Source organism: Crinia signifera, chromosome 2 (assembly GCF_055691185.1).
Source record: "Crinia signifera chromosome 2, ASM5569118v1, whole genome shotgun sequence".
NCBI lineage: Eukaryota > Metazoa > Chordata > Amphibia > Anura > Myobatrachidae > Crinia > Crinia signifera.
Window position 1 is genome coordinate 270,329,625 of NC_139218.1, and position 25,873 is coordinate 270,355,497.

A 25,873-nucleotide genomic window follows, 5' to 3' on the forward strand; every position below is an offset into this window, starting at 1 on the left:
TTCAAAAAGTATGTGCAGCACATACTGTTTGAACTGTTCAATGGGATTACTGCAGGAGTGCGCATTTCATCGCACACTACCCTCGCACACTTTAGAATGCTTTCTGCAGCAAACGTGCATCGCAGTGTGTTAAGCTAATTGGATTCAGGGATTTAATGCACCTGCATGTATTTAACTTGTTAGTACTGGGAACATTGGTCCTTCTGGTCCTGCCTTCATCATTAATCCCTATAGATCGTAAACTTGCCCTCTTACCTCCAAGTCTGTCTGTTGTTACCCAGTTTGTTTTATCACTGTCTACAACTGTAAAGCGGAATCTGCTGCACTATATAAGAAACTGTAAACAGATAAATAAAAAAAAAATAATTTACCCTTTAGCAACTGATAAAAACTGTCACTGATGAGTGCTACTTTTAAAGTTTGGGTTGGCAATTTTGAGAATGCAGCACCTACTACAAGCTCCTGTGACCAGCGATTAGAATGGGGCTGAAAACGGGAGCGCGCACCCGGCGATTTATCGCCGGGGCACACTCCCATCACTGGCAATATGGTCGCCTGCAACCATATTTCCAGCGATTTCAGCCCCTATCGCCCCCGTGGTACACAGCTTTAGTCTTCTTGAGATGAGAGGCTGACAGTTGCAGGGAGCAAGCTAAAGCTGAGGCTTGCATCAGTTGAAGAGATTCAGGGGCAAATTTATTAAGCTCGGTGAAGTGATAAAGTGTCTGATTTTTATCACCGGCCAATCATCTCCTAACTGTGAAGGTACAGGCTTGGTTTGAAAAATGACAGGTAGGAGCTGATTGGCCGGTGATAAAAAACAGACAGTTTATCACTTCACCGAGCTTAATAAATCTACCCCACACTTCCTTGCTTCAACACAGAAGTAGGCCTGTTCCACTTGCTGCCTTCATTGTACAGGGTAGACCAGTAGTTGTAAGGGTACTTATGTAGTATCTGGGCATCCGATTTAGAAATCGGGTAGCATTGCATCACATCGCATGCGACCAAATCGTATGCGATGCGATGCGATGGTCCTGATTTTTCCATAGGATTCAATGTTAAAATGGTCTGAGTCCATTTTAACATAGAATTCAATGGGAAAAAGGGGTCCTTTTCCTTTCCCCACTATCCAAGTGGGCATGGAGTCGGATATAAACCTGTGGCGAGCGTAGCGAGCCATCGAGCCCGAAGCGTGGCGAGCGGACACAGAATACTTTTTAAGAAATCTGCGTCCCCTCGCGGAGCTCGCTGCGCTCGCCACGCTTCGGGCTCGGTGGCTCGCTACGCTCGCCACAGGTTTATATCCAACTCCATGCCCACTTGGATAGTGGGGAAATGAACAGGACCTTGTTAACATTGAATCCTATGCAAAATTGCGATATCGCATGCGATGCGATTTTGCCGAAAATCGCGTTGAATCGCATCTGATTGTATGCCTTAAGGTAAGGCATACAATCAGAAAATCGGCAGCCCAGATACTACATAAGTACCGTTATAAGCACCCCCCCCCCCCACACACACACACACACACACACACACACACACACACACACACACATGCTGTCTGAAAACACTTGGTATTGCATTGCCGACACCAGGTGCCAGTATAGGGTGCTCTTCCAAATATGGAGAATGCCTTTTTCAAATATGGAAAGATGGTGCCACTATCTAGGGTAACACTGGCACAGGCACCCTTTCTTGGGCTGGTGCTTTCACTGAGTCCAGACGGCAATGTACTCTTCTCCATTGAGGCTGCCACTTGGTGAGCTGGTCTTCAACTTTTGAGACCACTCCCTGCAGCTGCAGCCATGAAATGGTTTATACATAAATAAAGATAAACTTTATACTATGTAGCTCTCTAAACAATCTCAAACTACATGAGGCACCTAAAAGAGACTGGCATCATGGGGTTGTGGGGGAGGTGGGGGAGCTTACATTTTAAAGTTACAGTAGTTTAAGTAGTAGGCTTCCAGACCAACCTGCAATCCCTTTGTTCTGTATTTGTAAATACTGTTTCTCCCTATAGAATGAGGAACTGCCAAAAGCCTAAAGCTTTATCTTGAGTTTTATGTCCCTGTACGAAATCTGTTTGAGTCATTATCCTGTGTAATATGTTAGCACTTAATACAAGGTTGCCCTTTCCAGGAGAGGTCTGCCAGCTTGGTGAAGCAGAAAGCAGGGTCGGCGGCCATGATGCATTTTGGAGGCAAGGTGAGGCTCACTTTTTACACTACAATGTTATTGCATTATCATAGCTACGCCTATGCTGCACAATGCCGATATCATAGGCATTGTAAATGGGGGGGGGGTCACAATGATGCGATTCAGTTTCTGAGACGGTTGCGGGGCACTGTTGGGATTGCGGGGGACTAGCTTCTTTTCCTGAGGACACCCGATTTCCAGGCGCCTCTTAGCCACTCTGGGAGGGTAGGCAAGTATGAATTAATAAAATAAAGGAGAAAAAAAATCTTACCAAAGATTCGGTACTTAAAACACACACAAAGAAACAACTAAATAACACTGTGAATAAGAGATACAAGTACAGGGTCAGATGGTTAGTTTGAGATCTTACACTTACACACTGAAATATATCTGTGGACTTTCATACTTACAGTGGAATAATGGGAAATGTTTTGTTGTAACAAATGAATCTGTCAGATAACACTGTGCTGAATCATTCATACATATCATCATTTATACAGCACCTAAGTGCATGACTGCCACAGATGGAAATTCTCACTAGGGGGAATGCGGGCCGTACCTTCCCTTTACCACCTGCCAACATAGAACTACTTTGCTTGTCATTAACACTAGTTAAAAGACTTGTTTACAGAATATCATTATATTCATCAGTATATGCACAATCAGAACACCTGCTACTACATATTTTAATCAGAAAATCCTGTATGGGAACATTTATGTCAACATCCTGTTTCAGAAAACAATATTTACTTAAAAAGAGAATACATCACATTTGGAACTACCTAGCGTTGTCTACTCTAGACTGCTGACTGAAATTAAGGGGGTTATTCTGGCTGATTCGCAAGGCTGCAAATTCGCTTGCTGCCACCCATTCGCAAGCACAGTTCACACGCAGAGCATGCGAATGGCTGTTACACAGTAACAGCCATTCGCAGGCCAGGGTAGGGGAACGCCCACATCTTTGGATGGTCACCGACCATCCAAAGATGTTGTGCATGAAAGCATACAAAAGTTACACTTACATATGCGTGCACGCTGGGAAGAAAATGGGCGGTCAGCTGCCCGCCCCCTGCACTCGCATCATGAAACGCTGGGAGTTCCCATATGCTAATGGAGCCACCCCACGCTCCTCTCCACCCCCCGCCCACTGTCCTGGGATTCCCGGGATCTAGCATATGCAATAATTATGGCAAAGAACAGCTCTTGCGTTAAGAGCTGTCCTTTGCGGTGAGTCAGCGGGTCCCAGTGGGTCTCGGCAGCTCCCCCCTCCCTCCCTTACCCGATGCTGGTGCTGCTGCTGCAGAGGGCTGGCTCTCCTCCCTGCACCTGGAAGAGGATCACAGTGCAAGGAGGAGGAGTTCCTGGACACAGGTGAGGGGGCGGGGGGGTCTTTGTGGGGTGGCGGAGGTCGGTGCGGGGTGGTGGTGGGTCGCGGAACAAGCCCATAGGCTTCTATGGGGCATTGCCAGCTTTTGCTGGCGATGCCCCCCGTCGCGGTAACCCGGCGGGGGATGTTTAGAGCATCCCAAAATGCGCTAAAAGCCATGATCAAGGTCCATTGAAAGACCGAAACATTATCTGAATTACTTGCACTATGTAATTTCAAGATATAAACTGGTTACTGTAACTGCTTGAAGTCTGCATAGTGTCCTGTGTTTAAATATTTATGGATGTGAACCACGGGCTGGATAGATCTCTCTGGTGGTAACTACAGAAGCACCCCAGCAGTTGCTGATTTATGACTGCAAGTGCATTGGATTTTTTTTATTGGATATTGTGTTTCCTTCTGTGTTTCACAAGACTTTGATATTTTCAGATGTCCTTTGATATATACAATACATATATGAATAAGAGGAATATCTGAATAAACACTGAGTAACATCAGTGGAAAATCCTCTTTTTGTTATAGACGGAAGAGGAACTTTTCTGTGGAAATTGCATTTTTTTTCTTTATTTTTTGTCTCTCCTTGGTTGACATATAAAACCCCTTTCACACCAGAGACAAACCCGGGAATTACATTCCTGAGACAAGCAGGGACATTCCCAGGTTGGGACCCTTTCACACCAGAAAGTCCCTGCATTATCTGGTGTGTGAAGGGGGCGGGAAGGAGGCCGGCAGGAGGTGGGGAGGAGGCGGGCAGTCGGCGGGATGGCGTCGGGCAGTTGGCAGGATGGCGGCGGATGAAGGTGACGCAGATCTCAGCGCCCTCACTACCACCGGAGAGCTGCGTCATCATCATCCACCACCTGTCCTGTCATTTGCACCCGCCACCTGCATGGATTCCCGGCTAGACAGGACACTGAGGACCGTCAACCCGGGTAAATATACCCTACCCCATTCACACCATCCAGGTCCCCGTGTTGAACCCGGGAACAACCCTGCTACCTAGCAGGGTTGGATTGCTGGCAAATTAGCCCGGTAATTTGTGCCGGGAACCTTTCACACCAGCGCTTGTACCGGGTTGTTCCCGGACTCAACCCGGGAATTTAGGCTGGTGTGAAAGGGGTATAAGTCAGACAAGTCAGTAGCAATAGAAGATCAATAGTGTGATATTTAATGATATATATAGTAGGGCCAGATGTACTAAGCTTGAAAATGGATAAAATGGAGAGTGATAAACCACCAGCCAATCAGCTCCTACCTGCCATGTCACAAGCTGTGTTTGAAAAATGGTAGGTAGGAGCTGATTGGTTGGAGATTTTCACTCTCCATTTTATCACTTTTCAAGGCTTAGTACATCTCGCCCATAGTTTGTAAAGTACCTTACTAGTGTATGAGATATAGATACAGGTTATGTATCCCTTATGAAAATATCCATTACCAAATTATTCTGAAAAAAAAATACATTTCAGAAAGTAAAAAAAAAAATTCTTGCTAAAAGCACTACTGGGGACATATGTAACTGGCACTACTTGGGACATGATATGTAACTAGCACTAAATATGTGCAAGAAAATGATTGCTTGGCATTCAAATGCAGTACCTCAAATAGGACACAAACTTTGTTTCATGTGTTGAAACCTTGTTTTATGCACAAATAAAATATATTTGTGTGTATTCCATGTGTTTGATGTGTTTGTACAACATAAATGCAAGATACCTCAAGATACATCATTGAAATATAAAAATATTCTGAAATACAGAATAATCCATTATCCAAAATTCGGTACTTATGTAATATCTGGGCTCCCGTTTTTCTTATGAGACCGCGTCCCCTCGCGGGGCTCGCTGCGCTCGCCACGCTTCGGGCACGGTGGCTCGCTGCGCTCGCCACACTATATAAAATCAACTCTATGCGTAGTTGGATAGTAGGGGTATGAAAAAATGGAGTGCATTTAACATGGGAGCCCAGATAATACATAAGTACCCAAAATTCTTCTGGTCCCGAGCATTTTGGATAAGGGATACTCAACCTGTACTTTGCTATATACATTGTAGAAAATAATATATAACAGCACTAATTAAGGATATTAATACATCATGTCAAAATCTATTACTGTTATTGATAATTTATTATATCAGACAGATATCATTAACAGATGATGATGTCTCTAAGGTCCTTTATCCATACCTCCCAACTGTCACGATTCCGTCGGGACAGTCCCGATTTTCGGGTCCTGTCCCGACGTCCCACCCGCGGCAGGCATTGTCCCGCTGCGGGAGGTGGCAGTTGGGAGACCCCCCAATCTAGTAGAATAGACGCTGTGCGCATGCGCACAGCGTCTATTCTCGTATGAAAATGAGGTCGCGGCTAATTAGCATAAGCCGCGCCCTCATTTGCATACGCCCCGCCCCCTTTTTGGGCGCTCGCGCGGCAAAGTCGCGCGAGTGTCCCTATTTCCACCGGGCGGAAGTTGGGAGGTATGTTTATCAGCAAGGGGATTTGGGGAGTTTTCCTGCAGAATCTATGACTGAGTTATATCACAAATTGTTGAGATTAAGCAAAAATCCAACATATTGTACTTCAGAGAGTGTCTGTGCAATTATAATCTTAATAAAAGGATACCATGGGGATTTCAGATTTCAACTGTACCCACAATTAGAAGAACTAATCCTAAATTATGTCAAAAATTGTGTGTGGTTTTTAAATAAGTGCTCTTTCGATTTGATACTTTTAAACACAGCCATTGTTCGATATATAAAAATGAATTGATAAAAAGGAAAAAAAAATGGAAACTTCTAATCTAGATTCTAGACAACATATGGTAGATTGGTGGTTAGTAGGTGATAATCAGAATATACCTCATAGGATTTATAATAGAAGACCAATTTATACCATGGGCACGTGCTCTTTACATTCTTTCTGTAACGCTAAGGGATATAGGAGACTGCCACCCAGTGATCTAAAGTGGAAGAATGTAACACACCAGCCAATCAGCTGTGTTTGAATTTGACAGTTGAGAGTTAATTGGCTGGCGCGTTATCTCCTTCCACTTTATCTAAACTTTATCTCCAGTTTCTCTCTTCGCCAGGCTTAATACATCTGCCCCAGAGTTAGTTATGAATTATGATAATTAATAGATTTGCAAATACTTAATAATTATGATAATTATGAGTTTTGTAAACATGAGTTTTGTAAACAGTTATCGGATATTTTTGTTTATGATAGAATAATCCTAATCCTATTCAGAGGATAACAAACAATTTCATATACTGTATTATTTGAAAAAGCTTGTAAAGCTGCTTGTCTAAGAGATAAAATGAGTGAACTAGAAGAGAATGTCATTTTTGCTATTATGCATGTATCAACCCTTTTACACAGTTATCCCAAATTATGAAGGGATTTGTAAAGTAAGGTATAGATAGATTGATGGATGAATGCCATTGGGGATCTCCTATTGAATTTACCTGTGATATGATAGAATTAGTAATGACCGATAATAATTTCTAGTATGGTGCAAAAAATAAATAATTCTAAAGATTGGGACCACAATGGGGTCAAATTTAACCCCTGTTTACCGAGATATTTTGATTTAGGCAGTACGGATGGTGTAATGGTTAGCATTACTGCCTCACGGCACTGAGGTCATGGGTTAAATTCACAACATGGTCCTTACTGTACAGAGTGTTTATATTCTCCCCGTGCTTGCATCGATTTCCACCCAGTACTCGATTCTTCCCACAATCCAAAAATATACGGGTACTGTAGATCAATTGGCTCCCAACAAAATTAATCCTAGAATGAATGTGTGTGCCTGTACATGTGGTAGGGAATATAGATTGTAAGCTCCACTGGGACAGGGACTAATGTGAATGTTCAAATATTCCCTGTAAAACACTGCAAAACCAGTTTGATTTTGCAGTGTAAATGATTGCCGCTTTAAAAAAAACTGGAAATTTCTTACCAAATCTCTCACTCTTGCCTGATCCCACTTATTCCACCCCTTCTGGTATATTTATGAAGCTTTGTATTTATGAATCTCTCCCTGTCTCTCTTCCCCTTTCCCTACTGTATCTCTTCCTCTCTTTCTTTCTCTCCACTCTCTCTTTCTCTTTCTCTCTCTCTCTCTCCACCTATCTATCTTGCCACGGGATTAATAAAATGACACTCAAGTTTCTTTTTCATTACCCCACTTCCCCAAACCCATGGTAGCTGGGAAGAGCCCTTTCAATTGCAGGTTAGTAGTATTTGTGTTTTGCAAGGTCCCATTCAATAGAAGGAACAGGCATCGCACACCCTATAAAATCGCATGCAATCACATGCGATTTTGTGGGACATGCGATGCCATGCCATACGATATACTGGGGTACAATGCCCATAGAAAAAATTTAATTTTTTGTCGTACGTAGGAAATCTGGGCGCCGTGGTAGGAAACAAGTACCGTTGACATAGACACTAAAAAGCATGAAAAAACTCATGTCGACTCTTTGAGTGTCGTCCATGTCAACCTTAAGCTTGTGTTCACCTTCTGGCAATTCGATCCTATGTTATGTCGAACAATTTCAAGTGTCGACCTAGTAAATGTTGACCATCAGAGGTCGACCGAGTGACTGTCAACCTAGACATTGTCGACCCCCTATACTGTATCATCCTCAATAACCGAAAACTATTCACATGTTGCAGCATGTTCCTCACCATACTCTGAGCCCATTTTATACCCCAGATGCAATAAAGCATGCAGCATTAAGGGTATTTAATGTCTGCCGACCGTTGGAAATGCAGGCACACCTCTTTTCAATGCCACCATTTCAGACAGCATTGAAGCCTGCCAGATTAAAACTTCTACAAGGCCGAAGCTGCATGGTCAAAAATGGCTGCTGAATTGTCGAATCCGCAGATACGATTTCGACAATCCACGAGTATATCGACTGTCAGAACTTTTCCGTCAGTCGGAACGTTGAAGACCAATGGTTGAATTAGCATTGGATTGGACGTGATTACGACAGTCGGAAACGTTTTGACAGCTGGAATTTTACATTGACAACCCCTCTATATACAGGTATGCTATCTTATGCCACCACATACAGATGGAGCACCTCTCAGCCAGCGCCAGAGCTCCATTTGACTGGGACACGCAAGCGTCCACACACACGCAAACCAATTACCGTGCGGTGGGGGACACGAACCCTGCCCGTCTCCACTTCAGGGAGATGGGCAGGGTTAGGGGGAGAGGGGAAGTGGGAACCATGTGTGGGACTGACGCACGAGGCGACAGGGACTCGAGGGGGAGCTCTGTTAGAAGGAGGTGTGTGTGCGCTTTTCACTCTTTCCGGCAGCTGGCGGGGCTGGCAGTTGGCGATCCGACTGCCATCCCCTGGATGGAAGAGGACGGCTCCTAGTGTATCTGAAATATCTGAAAGCAAGCATTAAACTAGTTTGGTGGGTATACAATTAAAAATCGGGTCTGGGGTGCCATTTAACATGGGACTCAATGGCAAATCGCGTCGCATCGCATGCCATTGTAATGGCATGTGATTTCACCCGATTTTAAAATTGTATACTCAGCCCGGAAAAAAAGGCTGAAATCTGGTCCATCGCATGCCATCGCATACCTTAATTAGTGGTATGCGATGGGCGCCGTGATAATACACAAGTACCAACAACTACAGTAGGTCACATTTGCTAGATAACCATGTTAATGTAGTTTCCCCATATTAATTTCCTATATCAACTTAGCATTGTTAGTTTTATTTAAATAACTTTAAATATGTGCTCATATCACTGCTCATAGCCTAGAAAATCAACTCAAATGGAACAAACCTACGTACTTTCTAAGCCGCAATCACCGGCATGGTGAGGTGTCAATACCTGCACATACTGCATGGTAAATGGAGTGCAGAGGACTCTGGATAAATCCCAACCATGATATTCATAAAAACATCTTGTACTACCTTTCTTCCTTTTGCCTTTTTAAGAACGATCATACATCTCAAAGCAAATATCCACATTGACAGGCACCCATAAACCAGTCTGCATAATATATGCTTACACGTTTTCCCATGTCCATAAATTACATCCATAACCATGACATTAATGGTACAATAATCCAAAATGAGCAGTGGTGAAAATACTCTGGGGGACCCTGCTCTACATGTGTTAAATAATGTACATTCGCCTGATCCTTATCAATACAGAATATAGGGCTGCTCTACTACACATAAATAATGTAGCAATAAGAAGAGACTGACAAAAAATGACTGAGTATTTTAACCTGTGTGATTGTGAACTGTATAATCCTCAGAAGAGTTTGGATTATGGAGAAGAGTGGTTGAAAGCAGAAACCTAATTAATTATGTGTAAAGGAGTCGCAGGTGTTCTTTCAATAATCAGAGGGACATTATCCTCTAATGCATCACAGTTTGGGCTGCATAGGCTGACAATTCACTGTGCAACAGTTAAACAGGATTACTGAGTTATATATATTTTTTCAGAGTTCAACTCCGTTAACCTGTATTAAAATAAAGTTTTTTTTATATACTGTAGCTATTACAGATCTCTTTAAAAAATCAAACGATTCAAATATTAAAATAAAATCACTCATTTTTAAATGTATAGTTAGAGGTTTTATTATCATTTTTAGAAACTTTGAAGTTGTCACAATGTTCTGACCTTCATTTCCTTAGTTACAGAAACTGATCTCTAAAACTTAATATCACAACATAATAAAACTGCTATCTTTAATACATTTCAATGGAGCTTATTATCTTTATGAGTCTGTGCTACCCACCAATTTCTATATACAGTAGCCTGTAATCTTTGCTGTTATTAGACCACAGACTACTATTATTAGACTACAATGTTCCCTTTGTTTGCGACATGTGTATATATATTATACTGTTTATATTCAATCCCCCCCATCCTCCTGCAAACCCCCCTAGAGGGAACCTGATGATGTGAATTGCATCATTGTGGCCCCACCCCCGCTGTGCAATGCTTGTAATGCCGGCATTTCACAGCAGGCGGGGGGGCATGGCCAAGTTAGCCCTGCCTCTGGCCCTGCCCCTTCTCATCTTGGCTTCCGGCTCCGCCCACTGCTTCTTTTAGCTAGCTGTCTTCTCCTGGAGAGCATTATTGTTAATTTTATCACACCGTGTGTATGCTGCACCTGACAGCCAATGCCGTCCAGTGGATTGTTTTATGACCCCCTCTGTCGTCTGTGTATGCACAGTCAATGGAGCAGATGAGTGCCATGTGTTAATGAGTGCCATGCAGCATGGCCCTTACTCGCCCCCCTCCCCCAGGATAACTCGTTGTTCGCCAGCATCAGCAAGTGTGTTTCCCCTTTTGATGCTGACAACCTGCCAGGGACTTCGTATCCACCATGAGCAACGGCTGTGTGCACTTTTACTTTGGAGCTTATTTACATTTGGATGTAAGTAGTTTTTGATGCTATGCCTCCCAGATGTAGACATACACTTCCATGCTTATAAAGATGTGCCACATATGTCGAGCCTCTTTTATGCTAAACAGCCCTTTTAGTAGCGACGGGTGCCTTTTTTTCGACCTTTGCCATTAAAATGCATATTTATTATTTGCAAAACAAATTGAAAATGATGTACAAGTTTCTTTTGGTTAAAGTGATATGCAGCATGCCTATATTCAGTAGGTGACCTCTCCGTGGGTAACACACCTGTAGTGATACCACCGATGAATGGCATGATGCATATAAGAGTACAGATTGAGTGCCTCTCATTGTTTCCACCAGCTCGCCATGGCGAAGGTTTTGGCGATCCACTTTTCTTCTTGCACTCCCGTGCGCTGGGTGGCTAATGCTCCACCAATCTAGCACCGCCATTCACCATGAGTGGGGCGCGCTTACTATACAGCACGTATGGGTCGCTCCTGCGCCTCATTCCCATGAACATTGCTGTGGCTCCAACAGTACTGTACAATACAAGCAAATGGGCCGTGTAGTCTCCCGGTCTCCTAGGCAAATAATAACTGCCTGCAGTTCACGTAACCGATGATGGATACTGTGAACACAAAACTCATTCTCATTCTTAGGGAATGGCATTAGGGCTCTGTCTTTACATAGACTCATGAGCAGTGGCTGCTATCACCAGGTGGCATAGGATAGCGGATAACTGTGGCACTCTACACGATGGAAAACCGTGTTTGATTACAGTGTCAATTTTAGTACTCAAATAGAAAAAACTCTATGGAGGTGCTAAGCACAGTGTTTTGGCATCCAGGAACTTAGGGAGGGGTTTTAATATCTCCCCATTATACTTATAGGGATATAACTTATAGCTGTAACTGTTACAGCAGATTACAATAAAAGCTGTTCGTGCAACTAAGTACACAAAGTGCTATTGAATACGCAAGTGCTACTTAGTACTCTGCAGCCAGGGAGCCATCGCTGGAATGCGTGGAGGTGACAATGAGGAATTTTGCTCTCTAGTGGGTCAGCTCCTGCTACGTGCTCAGCTCCCTGTTTCAAAGCAGGTGCGCCCAAACCTGGACAGCAGTGCGGGTAGGGGACCAGAGCTGCGGGTTCATCATTGAAGCATCTGTGCCTTTGTCTGCAGCCCCTGTTTGTTTAAATAAAGTAATGAGAGGCACCTTCAGCATTCCCCTTAGACATGTAAAATGAGTCTGACCTGCCCGTACAGTATATCATTCATACTGTAGCGCAATTCTGTGCTTAATAAGTGTAGCGTAATGAGAGGCACAGACAGCAGTGCCCTTACACAAGTGTTACCTATACCATCAATAGCTCCATAGTTGTGGACTCCCATGAAGCCCTGTCTGACACCCGGTAGCTCGAGTCTAGCCTGCTTGTACTGTATGACATTCCTACTGCAGCGAATCTGTGTTTAACTAGTGTAGCTAAATGAGATGCACAGACAGCAGTATAGATCTGCAGTTGTCTTTGCTGCTTTCCCACCGCAAAAACCCATCTTGGCACACGGGCCGTACGAGCGTCTCACAATGGGACGTACGAGCGTCTCACATGCACGATTGACCCATTCTCAGTGAAAGTACTGTATACTCACTCACTTATCCCCATAGCCTACTTTAAATAGCCTAATGAGACGCATGTCTATGCAATAGTATTTTTAGAAAAAAAAGTGTCTATCTAAAATACTGAACAGTACAGTAATGAACAGTAAAGTAGTAGTGCATTTCATTGGACACTTCATGCACACGCAATCCGGATCCTTCCGCTATAGCTTTGCATTAGACACATGCGCAGTGGGGATTTTAAAAAGCGACATCTGGTGGATGATCGCTGGTATTGCATTCATCCGGTAACACCATCGCCAATCCTCAAGCTGGGATTCTTATTGCTCTGCCTTGCGACTTGGCGCTCTGTGGTGGATTGGCAGAACAACCGCCATAGGCAGGCTAGACGAGAGCGCCTCCATCTGTATGTTAGGTAATGTATTACTCCCGCCATATCCAGAAGAAAACATTCTGTTACATTTCCCATCTCTCTGCCTCACCCTGTATATCATATATAGAAGTTATTAATATCAGTAAATGCTACCATTTAACACCAATAACTGCTAAGCAATCTTATTTCGAAAACAACAAATTGTCCACTGCGTGAAATTTCCTTTCAAGGATTACGTTTGCCACCATAGTAAGCCACATGCAGCAATAGCTGCAGCAGGTTAAATCAAGACTCCAGTGTACGTAAAGCAATTCAGACAAGTGCCGAGTGTATAAAACAGTTCTTAAAAGTCTAAAAATGTAATCCCCTTTTAGTCTTAACAAAAGCTGACGGCGTGGGGGAAATGCTGTCTCAAGCAGCTATTCCTCAGGAATGATAAGGTCATGATATTTTTGTACACACAAAAGTTTAGGAACAAGGTTGTCTGTGATGAAATATATGATACATTCAAACTTTATTGAAGTTCTAATTGGAAGGTCAGATGCCTAAAAACAGGAACCAATGGGCCTGATGTCGGACACATTGGAGTTATTTTTTGCCACTGCACATGTGAAAGTGGGCAATAGTCTAGTGGTCACAGAGAGGATTTCTTTGCAAAGTGATTGACAGGTAGCGTTGGGTGAGTTAACGGGGGGGGGGGAGGGATGGGGGAAATGGGGGGATTGAAAAATGCAGGTGTCCTGGGATCATTTTCTAGAATGTGTTGCACTGTGATATTGGGGTGATTCAGACCGCCTCGTAGTGGGCCAAATTTGGTCCTCAGCCGATGGTTGGGCTCTACAAATACGCAAATATGCGCATGGGCAAACCCCCTGAGCGAACGCATTTCATTCAGTGAAGGGAGGGAAGGGGGCGGGCAGACGGCGGAAGCAGTATTTTATGGGCGTGCCCATAGAAATGCTGGGTGTTCCCCTATGAATGCGGGTGTGGCGATGCCTGCATGGGGTGGGTGACTGACATCACATGACATCAGAGCCTGTCCCGAATTCGGAGGCCAGCATTAAAATGAAAAATCAGCCCAGGCTGGCTCTTCATTACGAACAGAAGAAAAACCATTCGATGGTGAGCGACCATCAAATAATTTTTCCTTCAGGCTGCATGCGAGTGGATGTGTAAGTGTACACATACAATCGTATGCAAATGCAGGGATTCACGCAGCCAGGGGGGAGGGGCGTTCGCTGAGGCCGGCGTTTACCTGTTTGCAAAGGCAGCGACTATACGCTGCCTAGCGAATAGATCTGAATCAGGCCCTTTGTTTGCAGCAGTTGAGATCCAGGCATCTTAGGTGACAACACAGACCTCCCAGATATCTGATATGTGATCAATTTATGAATGTTTCCGCTTTTGTGTGTTCACACTTTGTGCACGATTGCAGCAGCACAAGCCACTGTCCATATAATGTCCACATTTCCTAATCCATATAAACGCTTCGCTTTTATCCATCTATTCATTTGTAAAGTACACATGTATCATTTTGTAAACTTGTAAACTTCTGCCATTCAGTAGCTATATTATTATTTGTGCAGTAAATTATTCCCTGCATTGTATATCTGTTGTGCAAACGCCTTTTAATGAACAGCTACCATAGAAATAAACATGCTGCTTTAGCTCAACAACAGCTTGTGTAGCGATGACTGAGACACGCTGACTGTCAAAACGATTCGCTATGAGCCATCATTGGGTGTGGGATTTTATATCTGGATACCTGCTATCCAGAGATTTTGAAAACAAAACAAATAAAAATACCTTTTTCCTGTTTCTTGGTGACAATGAGGCTGATTCTGGTTCACACGTAGTGAACCGAATTCGACCCCTAACCCGATGGTCAGGAGTTGCGAATATGCATTTCTGCGCATGTGCAAACCCCAACTGTGGAACGGCCTCAGCGATTTACACTGTCGCCGGGCGGTTCGCAGCGGGATGGGAGGGATGGGGGCAGAGAGGGATGGTGGCGGTGCTGGGGCATGGGAACGCCGGGCATTTCATGGGCGTCCTCATGAAAAGGCAGGGCATTCCCATGGGTATGTGCGCAGGCCAATATTCAGCAGGGCGGCATTACAGGGACTCGGTAAGCCACCTCTTTTAGCATGACAACATCCTTCCTCATGAACCCAACTTTGGGGCCAATTCAGAACTGCTTGTTCAGGTCCAAATTGGGCCTTATGTCTAATGGTGGTGATCTGCACATACACATAGGCGCTAATGCGCATTTGCAAACCCTCACATCTTCGGCGAGATTTTCGCGTGCCGCGGCATTAGTACATTTATTGGTATCCAGGGGGCTTTCCAGGATGGACACCTGGCATTTTATGGGCATACGCCTGAAAACCCACCCATTGAAATGCTGGACGGGCCCATTGAAAGGCATTTCCTGGCCTGCTCGGGGCAAGCGCATAACCTCAGCAGCCGCCATCAAATCAGACATCAGCATGCAGTAGAAAAGTGAGTCCTGGCTTACCTTTCTGCTGCAAACAGAGGAAAAGCCATTCCATGGTGAGCAACCATCTAATGATCTCTCCTTCGTGCGGGTTCTTGCGAGCGGATCTGTAAGTGTACACATCACTCGGAGCATAGCGAGGGGATTTGGCCGGTGGGGGGCGTGCAATCCCCGGGGTGGTGCTAACCTGCTTGCTAGGCTCCGAATAGACTCAGCCTAGCGAGCAGGTATGAATCAGACCCTTTGTACCCAATCCACCACAAAAAAAGTTGGGAGGTATGGTGAGAACTTCTGTTAAACAAAGGAATGTTGAGGCAATGATAGTGTGAAGAATATAAGGCTAACTTTGAACTGAGGTGTGGTATGACTTGTCACCAGGCTATCATGAGAATGTTGACAAGGTCGACCTGCCGACATTCAGCATGTTGTCTTGTTTCACATTAAGAAAGAATTGTCATAATGATGAACATCCTCCAACAAACTCTCCCGGGTGGTTTAGTGTGTTGTTACCTTCCTCTGATGGCAGGGAAAGCTCCAATATCTCCTTCTGGTAAGTATTTATCCCACTATCCCTAATCCCTAGCTCTCCCAAAAAATGCCTATCATCCACGGCCCTGGCAGCACCTCACTCTAATGAAAAGCATCCTCAGAATATCCACATTTCATTTGGTGACATTTCAGATGTTGAGGATGTGAAACTATTAACAATTTGAGAATCTCAACCTTTGAACAGTCAACATTTAGATGTTCACAGTGTGACCGATGACATGGTTACTGTCAACCATATCATCTTGGGGGGAAGGGGCATTCACTTAGTTGTAAAAGCTGCAAGGTGCCAGCTTCCATTTGTCTTTTTTCTTCACATCCCACAGAGGTGCACAGGAATATTTGCAAAATTTAGATAATATAGGGTTAGCCATGATGGGTCAGTAACTGTGTCCTTCTTCAAGATAAGTCCAGTTATTTCTTTGCACTCCTGGAACATTGTAGTGAAATCTGCTATATGATAACACAGTGACTGTACTGATGAGTGTGTGCAGCACTGATGGAGCCCATTCATCTGTACCGGGCCTTGAGTACAAACATAATTCTCTTCCGATGTCTGCCAATCAAATCACAACCCTATGACAGCTTAGAATTAAGCATACTGTGTAGTTACACTACTCTGTGTTAGTACATCATTTCATCCAACATTAGTGCACTCTGGTCCTGAAGTTATGTAACATTTATATAATGTGCAAGCTGCTAAAATAGCATTAGTGCATCTACCCTTTAACTGAAGCATAGTAGCACACATTTTGGAGGTCATTCTGATGTGCATACTACCCCGCACATTCACACAGTTTAAATGGCGGTGCGTTCCACAGCGATCGCTGATGTGTTCCAAATGCTGCGATTTAGATATATAAGTTGTTCCCTGGCCTCAAAAGTGATAACCGTTTATATAGAAAAGGCATCTACAGATGGGTGTATATGGTAAGCCCAATAGCAATAGGAAGATCAGAATAAAACAATTAAGACCAGTGCTGTCTTATCAGGGATGTTTTCTTTTGTTTTTGTTTTGGCACTTAGTTACCATTTATTTTCTAGATAAGAATAGTGGTTTGGGTTTAATTATTTTATATGTATTTATTGACAATTAGAACATAACAATTAGAACATTATATAATGACATTTTTTAATTGACCTCCTGACCTGGATGGATTCAGGAGAGGAGCTATACAAAGGCAAACAGGGCTCACTTCCAGTATACTGCCTGAGGAAAGGACACATGGTTCCCGATATGTGTTGCAGCCAAGGACTGGAGTGCACCATACTATACAGGAGGGTTCCAGTGCTGGTGTGTGGTTAAAGTACCTGGAGGCAGATTTTCCTGGAGAACCCAGAACACCTCAGAAAAGACCATTCTACAGGGGCTTTCTCTCAACGACATCTGCTAAACTCCCATCTATATCAATGCATGGTTTAGGAGTTTTTATACATATTTTAGTGTGTCATTTTAGGTTAATTTTCTCATTTGATTGAATTATCAATGATTGTATTATTAAATTAGCATTTTTGGTTGTACTATACCATATTGGTTTTTATCTTTCATATGTCTTCTTTATATATTATTTCATTGGAGAGCCTTTATTAGGCAAAGACATGTAAGGTAAGGAGAGTCTTGTCCTTTTATGGGTGTTCACTCTCTCTTTATACACTCCGTTTGCGAATAACCACCGGCCTGTTCGCATGGAGCAGTGCGGGCAGGTGGAGTGTTGTGGCGGGCACGGGTTCCACCTATGGGAATGCCCTGCATTTCTAGGAGTTCCCATGCAAACACTGGGCATTCCCATGCGTGATGCGGGTGCTGAGAAAGGGGGGGACAGCTGACTTCACCAGATGTCAGCTGGCAGCCCTGTTCACTTAGCGGATCTGAGTCACCAGAGAGTGTCTTAAGGCCCCCATACACTGGGTCGATTCGTCCTAAGGACAAATTGGACCAGTTTCCCCGGAGCCCCCTCGGCAGCTCCCCGGGAGGCTCACATGCGATCTGGCACTTGATATGCCATTTTTACATGCAATAAATCACATGCGATTTATTGCATGTAATACTCCCTGGGAACTGCTGCGGGGGTGGGAAACAGGGTTCAGCCAGTTAGTGGTGGTGGCGGCAGCTCGTAGTGGTGGGCAGTGGCGGCATCTGAGTGCTTGTAGCCGAATTTTGCCGGGCTCAGTGTATGGGCACCTTAAGATTTGCAAACGCTTGAGAAATCATTCAATGGTCAGCGAGGTGGGGGGGGGGGGGGCGCTTGTGCGCATGGCATTGAGTTGGCTCACAAGTCAACATGAATTACCCTCTTTATGCACACTGGAGACTTCCATATATTGTTAGCCACATTAGGTACTATACAGTACTAGGTAATGCTGCTACCAAAATGTTATGATTTGCCATGAGGAATAATCTGAAACCTCAGGTACTAAAATTTTTTTATATTTCAACATGTATCACATATCCCCAGAGGCACATCAGACATTTTCAAATTGTTAATTCTGCCACTAACTGTTTTGTAAAGATCAAATAACCATTTAAATATATATATTTTAATTAATGAATAAAGTAGTAAAGAAAACGACCAGTATCTAACACATTTTAAGCATTTAAAAACATAAATTGCTAATTAACAAATAGTTTTACACATTAAGAAAACACATTTACACGATTTGGGCATATGTATCAAAGGTTGGCGAGAGACAATTTACCAACCAATCAGCTACTAGCTGTAATTTTTTAAACACAGCCAATGACATGACAGTTAGGAGATGATTAGTTGGTGGTTTATGTCTCTGAAAGGGTTTATTATACATCTTTAGGAGAAATTAATACACAATAGGGTGTCATTGGTAAACATTCACCATCATAAGGGGTACAATATACATACCAAATGGCTGAGACACCCTGCTATAGATAAATGCTAACAGTATGTGTTAATCTGAATACAGTCTGGCATTTATACTGGCTAGTCATTTTCTGTATGTTATATAACAGACACATGCCATTCAAAAAATAAAGCTTCAAAACCTACATTCGTTTGACAGTATGATAGAGTTTTCTGTAAATGTATTTGAATGGGGTCTTAATTCAGCATACTACGGGTGATATTTAGTAGGATGTGATCTTTTTCATTGGGGGGGTGGGGTGGGGGGGCAACTGCCGTTTTCACACTTTTTCCGAAATCACCAACTTAATGGGATGCTAAATGCGGCCCCAAAAAAAAATTTGGTTGCGTATTTGCAAATTCTGAAGTGTCGATTTTTAGTTACGCCGGAATTCGTATCCAGATGTTTTCCCATTATAAAGTATACAAATCGCATATTAAATGGAATGCAAATTTGGGAAAAGTTACAAAAAATTGCCACACAAACAGACCAGGTTGTGATGGGCGAACTTGACAGAACCATGCACAGAGCAGTGTGATCTGTGCACAGTTCTGTTCCCAAAAAAAGGGGAATATGAATAAAATCAGAAAAAAAACGCATGGGTGATGGGATTTCCCAGACCATGATTGGCTGGTGGGTGGGCCTAAGTCCTGGATGGGGGGGCGGAGCCCCAGAAGTAAACAGCAGACTGGACATGTGCGATTTTTTACACAAAATCACACATGTCCAAAAATGCGCACATATTCATGACTGAAAATCGCACATTTTCATGTATAATAATCGCACTACAGTAGATCACACTTTCCTGCTGAGAATTCGCATCTCATTAAATAATCGTATTCTGGCAAAAAAAATTATAACTTAAAAGTGCGATACGGTACCGACCCTATTATATGACACCCTATGGGTCAGTCAGCAATCTCGCTGGTGGATTTATTGCTGCTTTCAACCAATTGTGATGTATATAAGAGAGGTAAAACTAAGCTTGGAGCACCATTTTGCTTTTGGATCAGTCAGAATACTTTTGCGCTGAGATGGAATTCTGTAAATCTACTTTATGCACATATATAAAATTGTAATACATAATTGCCTTTTTTGTAACCAGAAAATCTGTTTGACCCAGTATATGCTTGAAAATGAGATCTAAAGGCCACATTCATCAGGAAGACGTTTCTCTGATTCCCCAATCCAATTGGCCGTTGATGATCGGCAATCCGACTTTGAAATTAGAAGTTTTAAATATGCCAATTTTGCTGATTCTGATTGTTTGCAGTTGGAACCCCAACGCCCCATCCCCCTGACCCTGCCACCAGGAGATCGGAAATTGGAAATGTATGTTGTCTTAACTATAAATAGATCAAATATTTTTATTACAAATAAATAAGACTTTGGGAATTTGACATACCTCTTCCAAAGCATGGCAGAGAGGAGCTTCCCTGGCATTTTTTCTTGCTTTCTTCTGCTGACAGAGAGCAGGATCGTGGGTGTTCACACTTTCTTCCAGTCCATCCTTCTTTACAATCACATCGCCCACAGTTACATTGTCCATGACCTGTACCAGTAATAACAGCACTTCCATCAAAGCTAACTCTAAGCAAACAATGACTAATATGTTTAAAATGCCACACTGATAAAAAAAAAGTGCAGTGACAGTGATTTATGAAGTAGAAAACTGTACAAATATGTTTCATATTCATCTATTATTGTACTATACATATAAGTTACAGTTTGCTTTCGCAAACACAATACTAACTTTCTCACATGCATCTCTGCCAACATGACCATTGTACGATATGTCAACTGTCAACTGTCCTGCTTTTCACGGGACCGACCTGTTTTTTGGGGATGTTCCTGCATGCATGCGCACATCATCTATTCCTGTAGCCAGAGGGGCTGGGGGCATGGCCAGCAGCTCTCAGAGCCGCTAGGCATGCCCTCATAGCAGCAAAAACATGTGCGTGGCCTCGTGGGAGTGCCGCGAGTGTAGGCCATGCCCCTTCCCGCTAGGCCACGCGTCCCTCCTGCCATGCCTGTAAAGTTGGGAGGTATGATTATAATATAATGATGCCGTAAAGTAATTCATGGTTCTAAGCAATGCCGATATTCACTCAACTGAACGATTATCAAGCAGATTGCGCAGTTATTGCAAAATATGCACTGTAGTGCATTTTTACACACTATAGGCTGTAAGGGACCCCATTTTGAAACATGAGCAGGTTGCATAGGACCCGCGTAAAGTGACATTCTGGAAACCGATCTGCGGCAGTGGCAGAGGTCTGGGGGTCTGCAGCGGGCTTCCCATCTGCAATGGTGGCGGCAGAGGTGCGGGGTCCTATCTGTGATGAGGGTTCCATCTGGGGTGGAGTTCTGAGATCCCATCTATGGCATTACCACGATGCTAGTGGAGCCTGGTGCTGGTATTAGTAATATGAAGGACCCCTACAAATCCCCCCCCCCCTGTATTTTTAGAAATAGTGCCCTGGGCTGGTTATGCTTTGGGGGTGAACCCATAAATGTATTTTTCTCTTATTTATATCCATACCAACTGCTGCTTAGCCTAAAACCCCTCTACCCTAACCTGCAGTACCTGCCTCAAGCACTGTCAAAATTGCTGAGTGCCCTTAACCCCATTGGGTGCCGGACGGGGTCCCGACAGTCGGGATCCCGACAGTCATTAACCCGACGTCGGGTTAAAACACAGACGGCCTTTTTCCCGACGGCCATCGGCTATTTTCCCTCGTGGGGGTCCAGGAGGGAGAATAGGTGGCTCGCCACCGTGCCCGCAGCGGGGGCTTTGTTGCGCTGGCCACGCTGTCTGAGACCAGGCAGTCGGAATCCCGACAGTCGGGATAATGACTGTTGGGATCCCGACTGTCGGTGATTCACAACACACCCACCCCATTATATGTGATGAGACTCACAAACAATGGAATAGGACTGCAATTTTCTAAAGTGTGGGACCCACAAATTTTTTCACTCAACATGATCACTGCCACCAATGTGCGATGAATGCACTGCATACGTGCAAAAGTATCTTTGCAATGTCGCTCACAATGAGGATTTCTTTGAAGAGGGATTGACTGGAAGGAACTGTTTGGGAAAAGTAACGAGGAGTAGCAGGTTAAATGCAGATGTGAAATGACCATTGTGTGGCGTGTATCGGCTTTCATCTGCGATCACGGACATAGAGAAACATGTTGCCAGCGTTGCTACTACACGACCAGCTGAGGTAATGCACAATGAATTATTTCCAATATATATTCCAAAAAATGTACCAGCTGCACAAAGAGAAGTGGCTCATACCACAATGAATTGCCATCCTTGACTGCAGTTTTATTGCCGTATATGTCTGTCCTTGCTGACTGCAGATTGGAAAAATAAATGAATCATGTATATAAGGCCTTTGCTAAATATTAATGTCACATTACCCGACTCAAATTATCGACATGTTTTGCATGTACAAGTATTCAAAGCATTTCATGCTCACAAGGTTTTAAACATCTGAAGAGATTTTGAATACCCATTAGAAAGTCTAATAAATTATACTCCTTTTTATAATGGACTCCTGTAATTACTTTCCATGGCTATGCTGATGTGATGTGACAGCTTGAGTCTTCGTCTTGCTGCCCAATGACGTCAGCAACATAACACAAAGTAATTACCACCCTGTTATCAGTGTCCTGACATTCATTTCCACCAATATCCTGCCTTATGGGAGCCCTATACCAGCTGCTACACGCGTCCATGGGTGTGTAAAAAAATGTGTTTTTTTCCCCCAGAAATACAATATTAAAACTGTTGAACCGATATACTGAAGATTATGGTCTACAGATAAGGAACTGCAGACTGGAGATTGCAGATATCTGGCAGTGTGAGAACTGCTTGCTGAAGTAATATTTACTAAATATAGTGTGGGAACAGCAGACTGTAGCGGAATATGTGGGATTCCCACTATGACATGTGCCCTGTGCAGGTAAGATATGGCAGTAGATCTACCTGTATACAGCACAGGCGCTGTGAGCAAATCAGCTAGATATGTGGTTCTTAATCTCAGGACCCCAAGATGCATTGCAACAAGGATGTAAGGGGACACATATAGAGATGGAAATTTAAGATTAACAACAGTACATAGGCTACTGCTGAGACTTGCACAGGTATAGCAGATGGTGGTAACTGTTTGCAGGACAATAATTTGGGAGACTGCACAAGGAACTGGCAAGTACACAGATTGGCAGGTGCATGCAGACTGAGTACAATTGCAGATAAGAGGCCAGATGCACTAAGCTTCAGAAGGGATAAAATGGAGAGTGATAAAAAGCCATTCAATCAGCTCCTACCTGCCATGTCACAGACTGTGTTTAAAAAATGTCAGACAGGAGCTGATTGGCTGGCTGTTTATCACTCTCCATTTTATCCCTTCTGAAGCTTAGTGCATCTGGCCCAAAGTCAGTGTATTGATCAGGAACTGGAAACTAGTGGTGAGTCAACTGGAAATTGCAATATGCTAGTGACAGGAAATGGTCTTTATAGGATTTACTGTGATGGGATTGGATACAGAAGACCCATGAGACAAAAAAACTCAGAAGTATCAGTTGACTTCAGGCAAGATGGCCGCGCCTATGCAATTCAGACTGTAGGAGCACTGTACTGAAGTGGAAACGGAAACATCCTAAGATGACTGGCCGGTGGAGACATGCTAGTCAGTGAATCAGCAGTGACATTGTGGTTAACTGGTCTGAGAACCCACAGTGTGACAGTGATGATGAACTCTTTGGGGGTTGTTCTGGTTGATTCGCTCGGATGCAAATTTGTTACCTTGCAAGTCAACCAGATCCCGCCTTGTGAATGGTGGTACACCATTCGCAGTCAGTAGGGGAACACCCACATCATTCGATGGTCTCTGAATGTGCACGCATATCTAAGGATGCTCAGAGCAACCTTGCACCTGCATGAACATTCTGAGGGAAGTGGGCGGGCAGCTGACATCCGGACATCCCGCACCGGCCCATTAGCATTAGAACACCCAGTATTCTCATAGGAACTCCAATATTCTAATGGGCAGCCCCCCTCTCACAAGGATGTGTGCGTGCACCCAGCGAACAGTTTGTTCGCCGTGGCCACACGCACCCAGCGCATGCACGTGCGCAGAAATGCACAAAGAGAAAACATCTGCCCCATGCAAATGCACGTGGCCGTACAAATAGACCTGAATAAGATCCTTTGAGTGCAGACGTTGCTGTGAGAGATGTGGAAAATATCTGCTAAAAATGCCAGCGTCGCTCACAGCAACTTTTTTTTTTACTTCAGATCATTTGCCTGCAATAACTAAAGTGATTCATATTCCTCGACTATGTCCCTGGCATTTTAGCAAATATTTTGCACATGGTTGGCACTCAAAGGATTAACATCCTCAAATGACTAAACACACACATACATACACACATATATATATATATATATATATATATATATATATATATATATATATATGCAGTATATACACAAAATGATTCCACTACTGAGAAAACCCTGGACTGCTCCTTTATGTTGACTACAGCTAAGTGGACTATTTAAATATGTATTTTATTGGAAATCATTTTAGTTCAATATGGGTCCAATTATCCTCTAGTGGCTGTCCCCAGGGAGTGTTTGACTATAGCCCCATGGCCTTTAAACTTCTTAATATTTTTTATAAAATGTGGTCACTGGAACATCAAGTTGCTTGAAGATGGTCTTATAACTTTTAACTTTAAAATAACTGTCTATAGTTTTATTTCTGATCTCCTCAGACAATGCTGTACTTTGCTTTCTCTGGTCCATGTTCAGTGTGATGCACACAATGATACCAAACATAATATTCACTTTCCTCCATTTTAATAGGCTAAATGACCTGGTTGCAATATTGAAAACATGTCTGATAGTAAGTCAAGAAGAACAGCAATTAGTTTGAAATATCATCTTTTCTAAGTAGTATCAACAAATTTATCCAAGCCATGTTAGAAATAAAATATATTTGGACAATAAGCAATAATTCATCTCTTTTCACAGTTTCTTGCTTCATCCAATGTCATGCAAAGGCATGCAGGTACTCATGAGACAATATCTTTCCATTTCATCACTTTCAATGAGCTGTAAGGTTACCAATAAATATGTCCATGTCTGAATATCACTTTGTGCTAAATATTTACTGTAAAGCCTTACTTAAGTTTGCTGATGGTATACTAGGCGAATATCATGTATGAGGAAATGTTTAGGTTTGATACACATGAAGCCTCTAAAGGCCCATACACACTGGGCGACTTTGAGCTGTAAGTCGCTCAAAACACCCAGTTTGAGCGGCTTTCAGCTCAAAGCCGCGCAGTGTGTATGCCCCGGCGATGAGCGGTGCAACATCACCGGGAAAGCCATTCATCTGCCGGTTATACCAGCAGATGAGCGGCTTTCAGGACGGCTTTGCATAGCGCAGCGCTATGCAACACCGTCCTTCCTCCCCCCCCTCCGTCGGCGCCGGGCCGGGGGATAAGCCGCTCAGTGTGTATGCACTGAGCGGCTTTCCCCCCAGCGATGATTAGCATCATCGCTGTCCATACATGCTGGGCATAGTCGCCCAGTGTGTATGGACCTTAAGAATGCCATGATTACATATAGTTATGCCTGCCCAGGAGAGCACATACTGTACAATCATGTAGTAAAGTGAATATACTGTAGGATACATTTTAACAGAGTTGGTGCAATTTAATGGGATGAGAGATTCAGAAAGTGAGAAACTAATTTTTCCAGGATATGCCTTACCTGAGCAGAAGTCATCAGAATATCTGTCATACACTGATTTACAGTTCCTTTCATCACATTCACAGGTGTCGCCATGTATATCTCCCCAGTCACCAGTTGGGTCTACATCATGGCACGTACATTCACCACAAATACATGTTCCTAGATAAAGATTAGGATTAAAATAAATTAAATTTGCTAG

General features: G+C 43.4%; 1 protein-coding gene across 1 annotated transcript in view; it reads right to left on the reverse strand.

The window, feature by feature from the left end:
• The window catches only part of ITGBL1 (integrin subunit beta like 1), a 243,507-nt gene that overhangs the window by 100,366 nt on the left and 117,268 nt on the right, over positions 1-25,873 (reverse strand). The window contains exons 6-7 of the mRNA XM_083171190.1: positions 25,693-25,833; positions 20,306-20,452 (exon numbers count right to left, since the gene is read on the reverse strand). Coding sequence (XP_083027316.1) covers positions 20,306-20,452; positions 25,693-25,833 — 288 coding nt within the window. The remainder of the gene's footprint in view (positions 1-20,305; positions 20,453-25,692; positions 25,834-25,873) is intronic.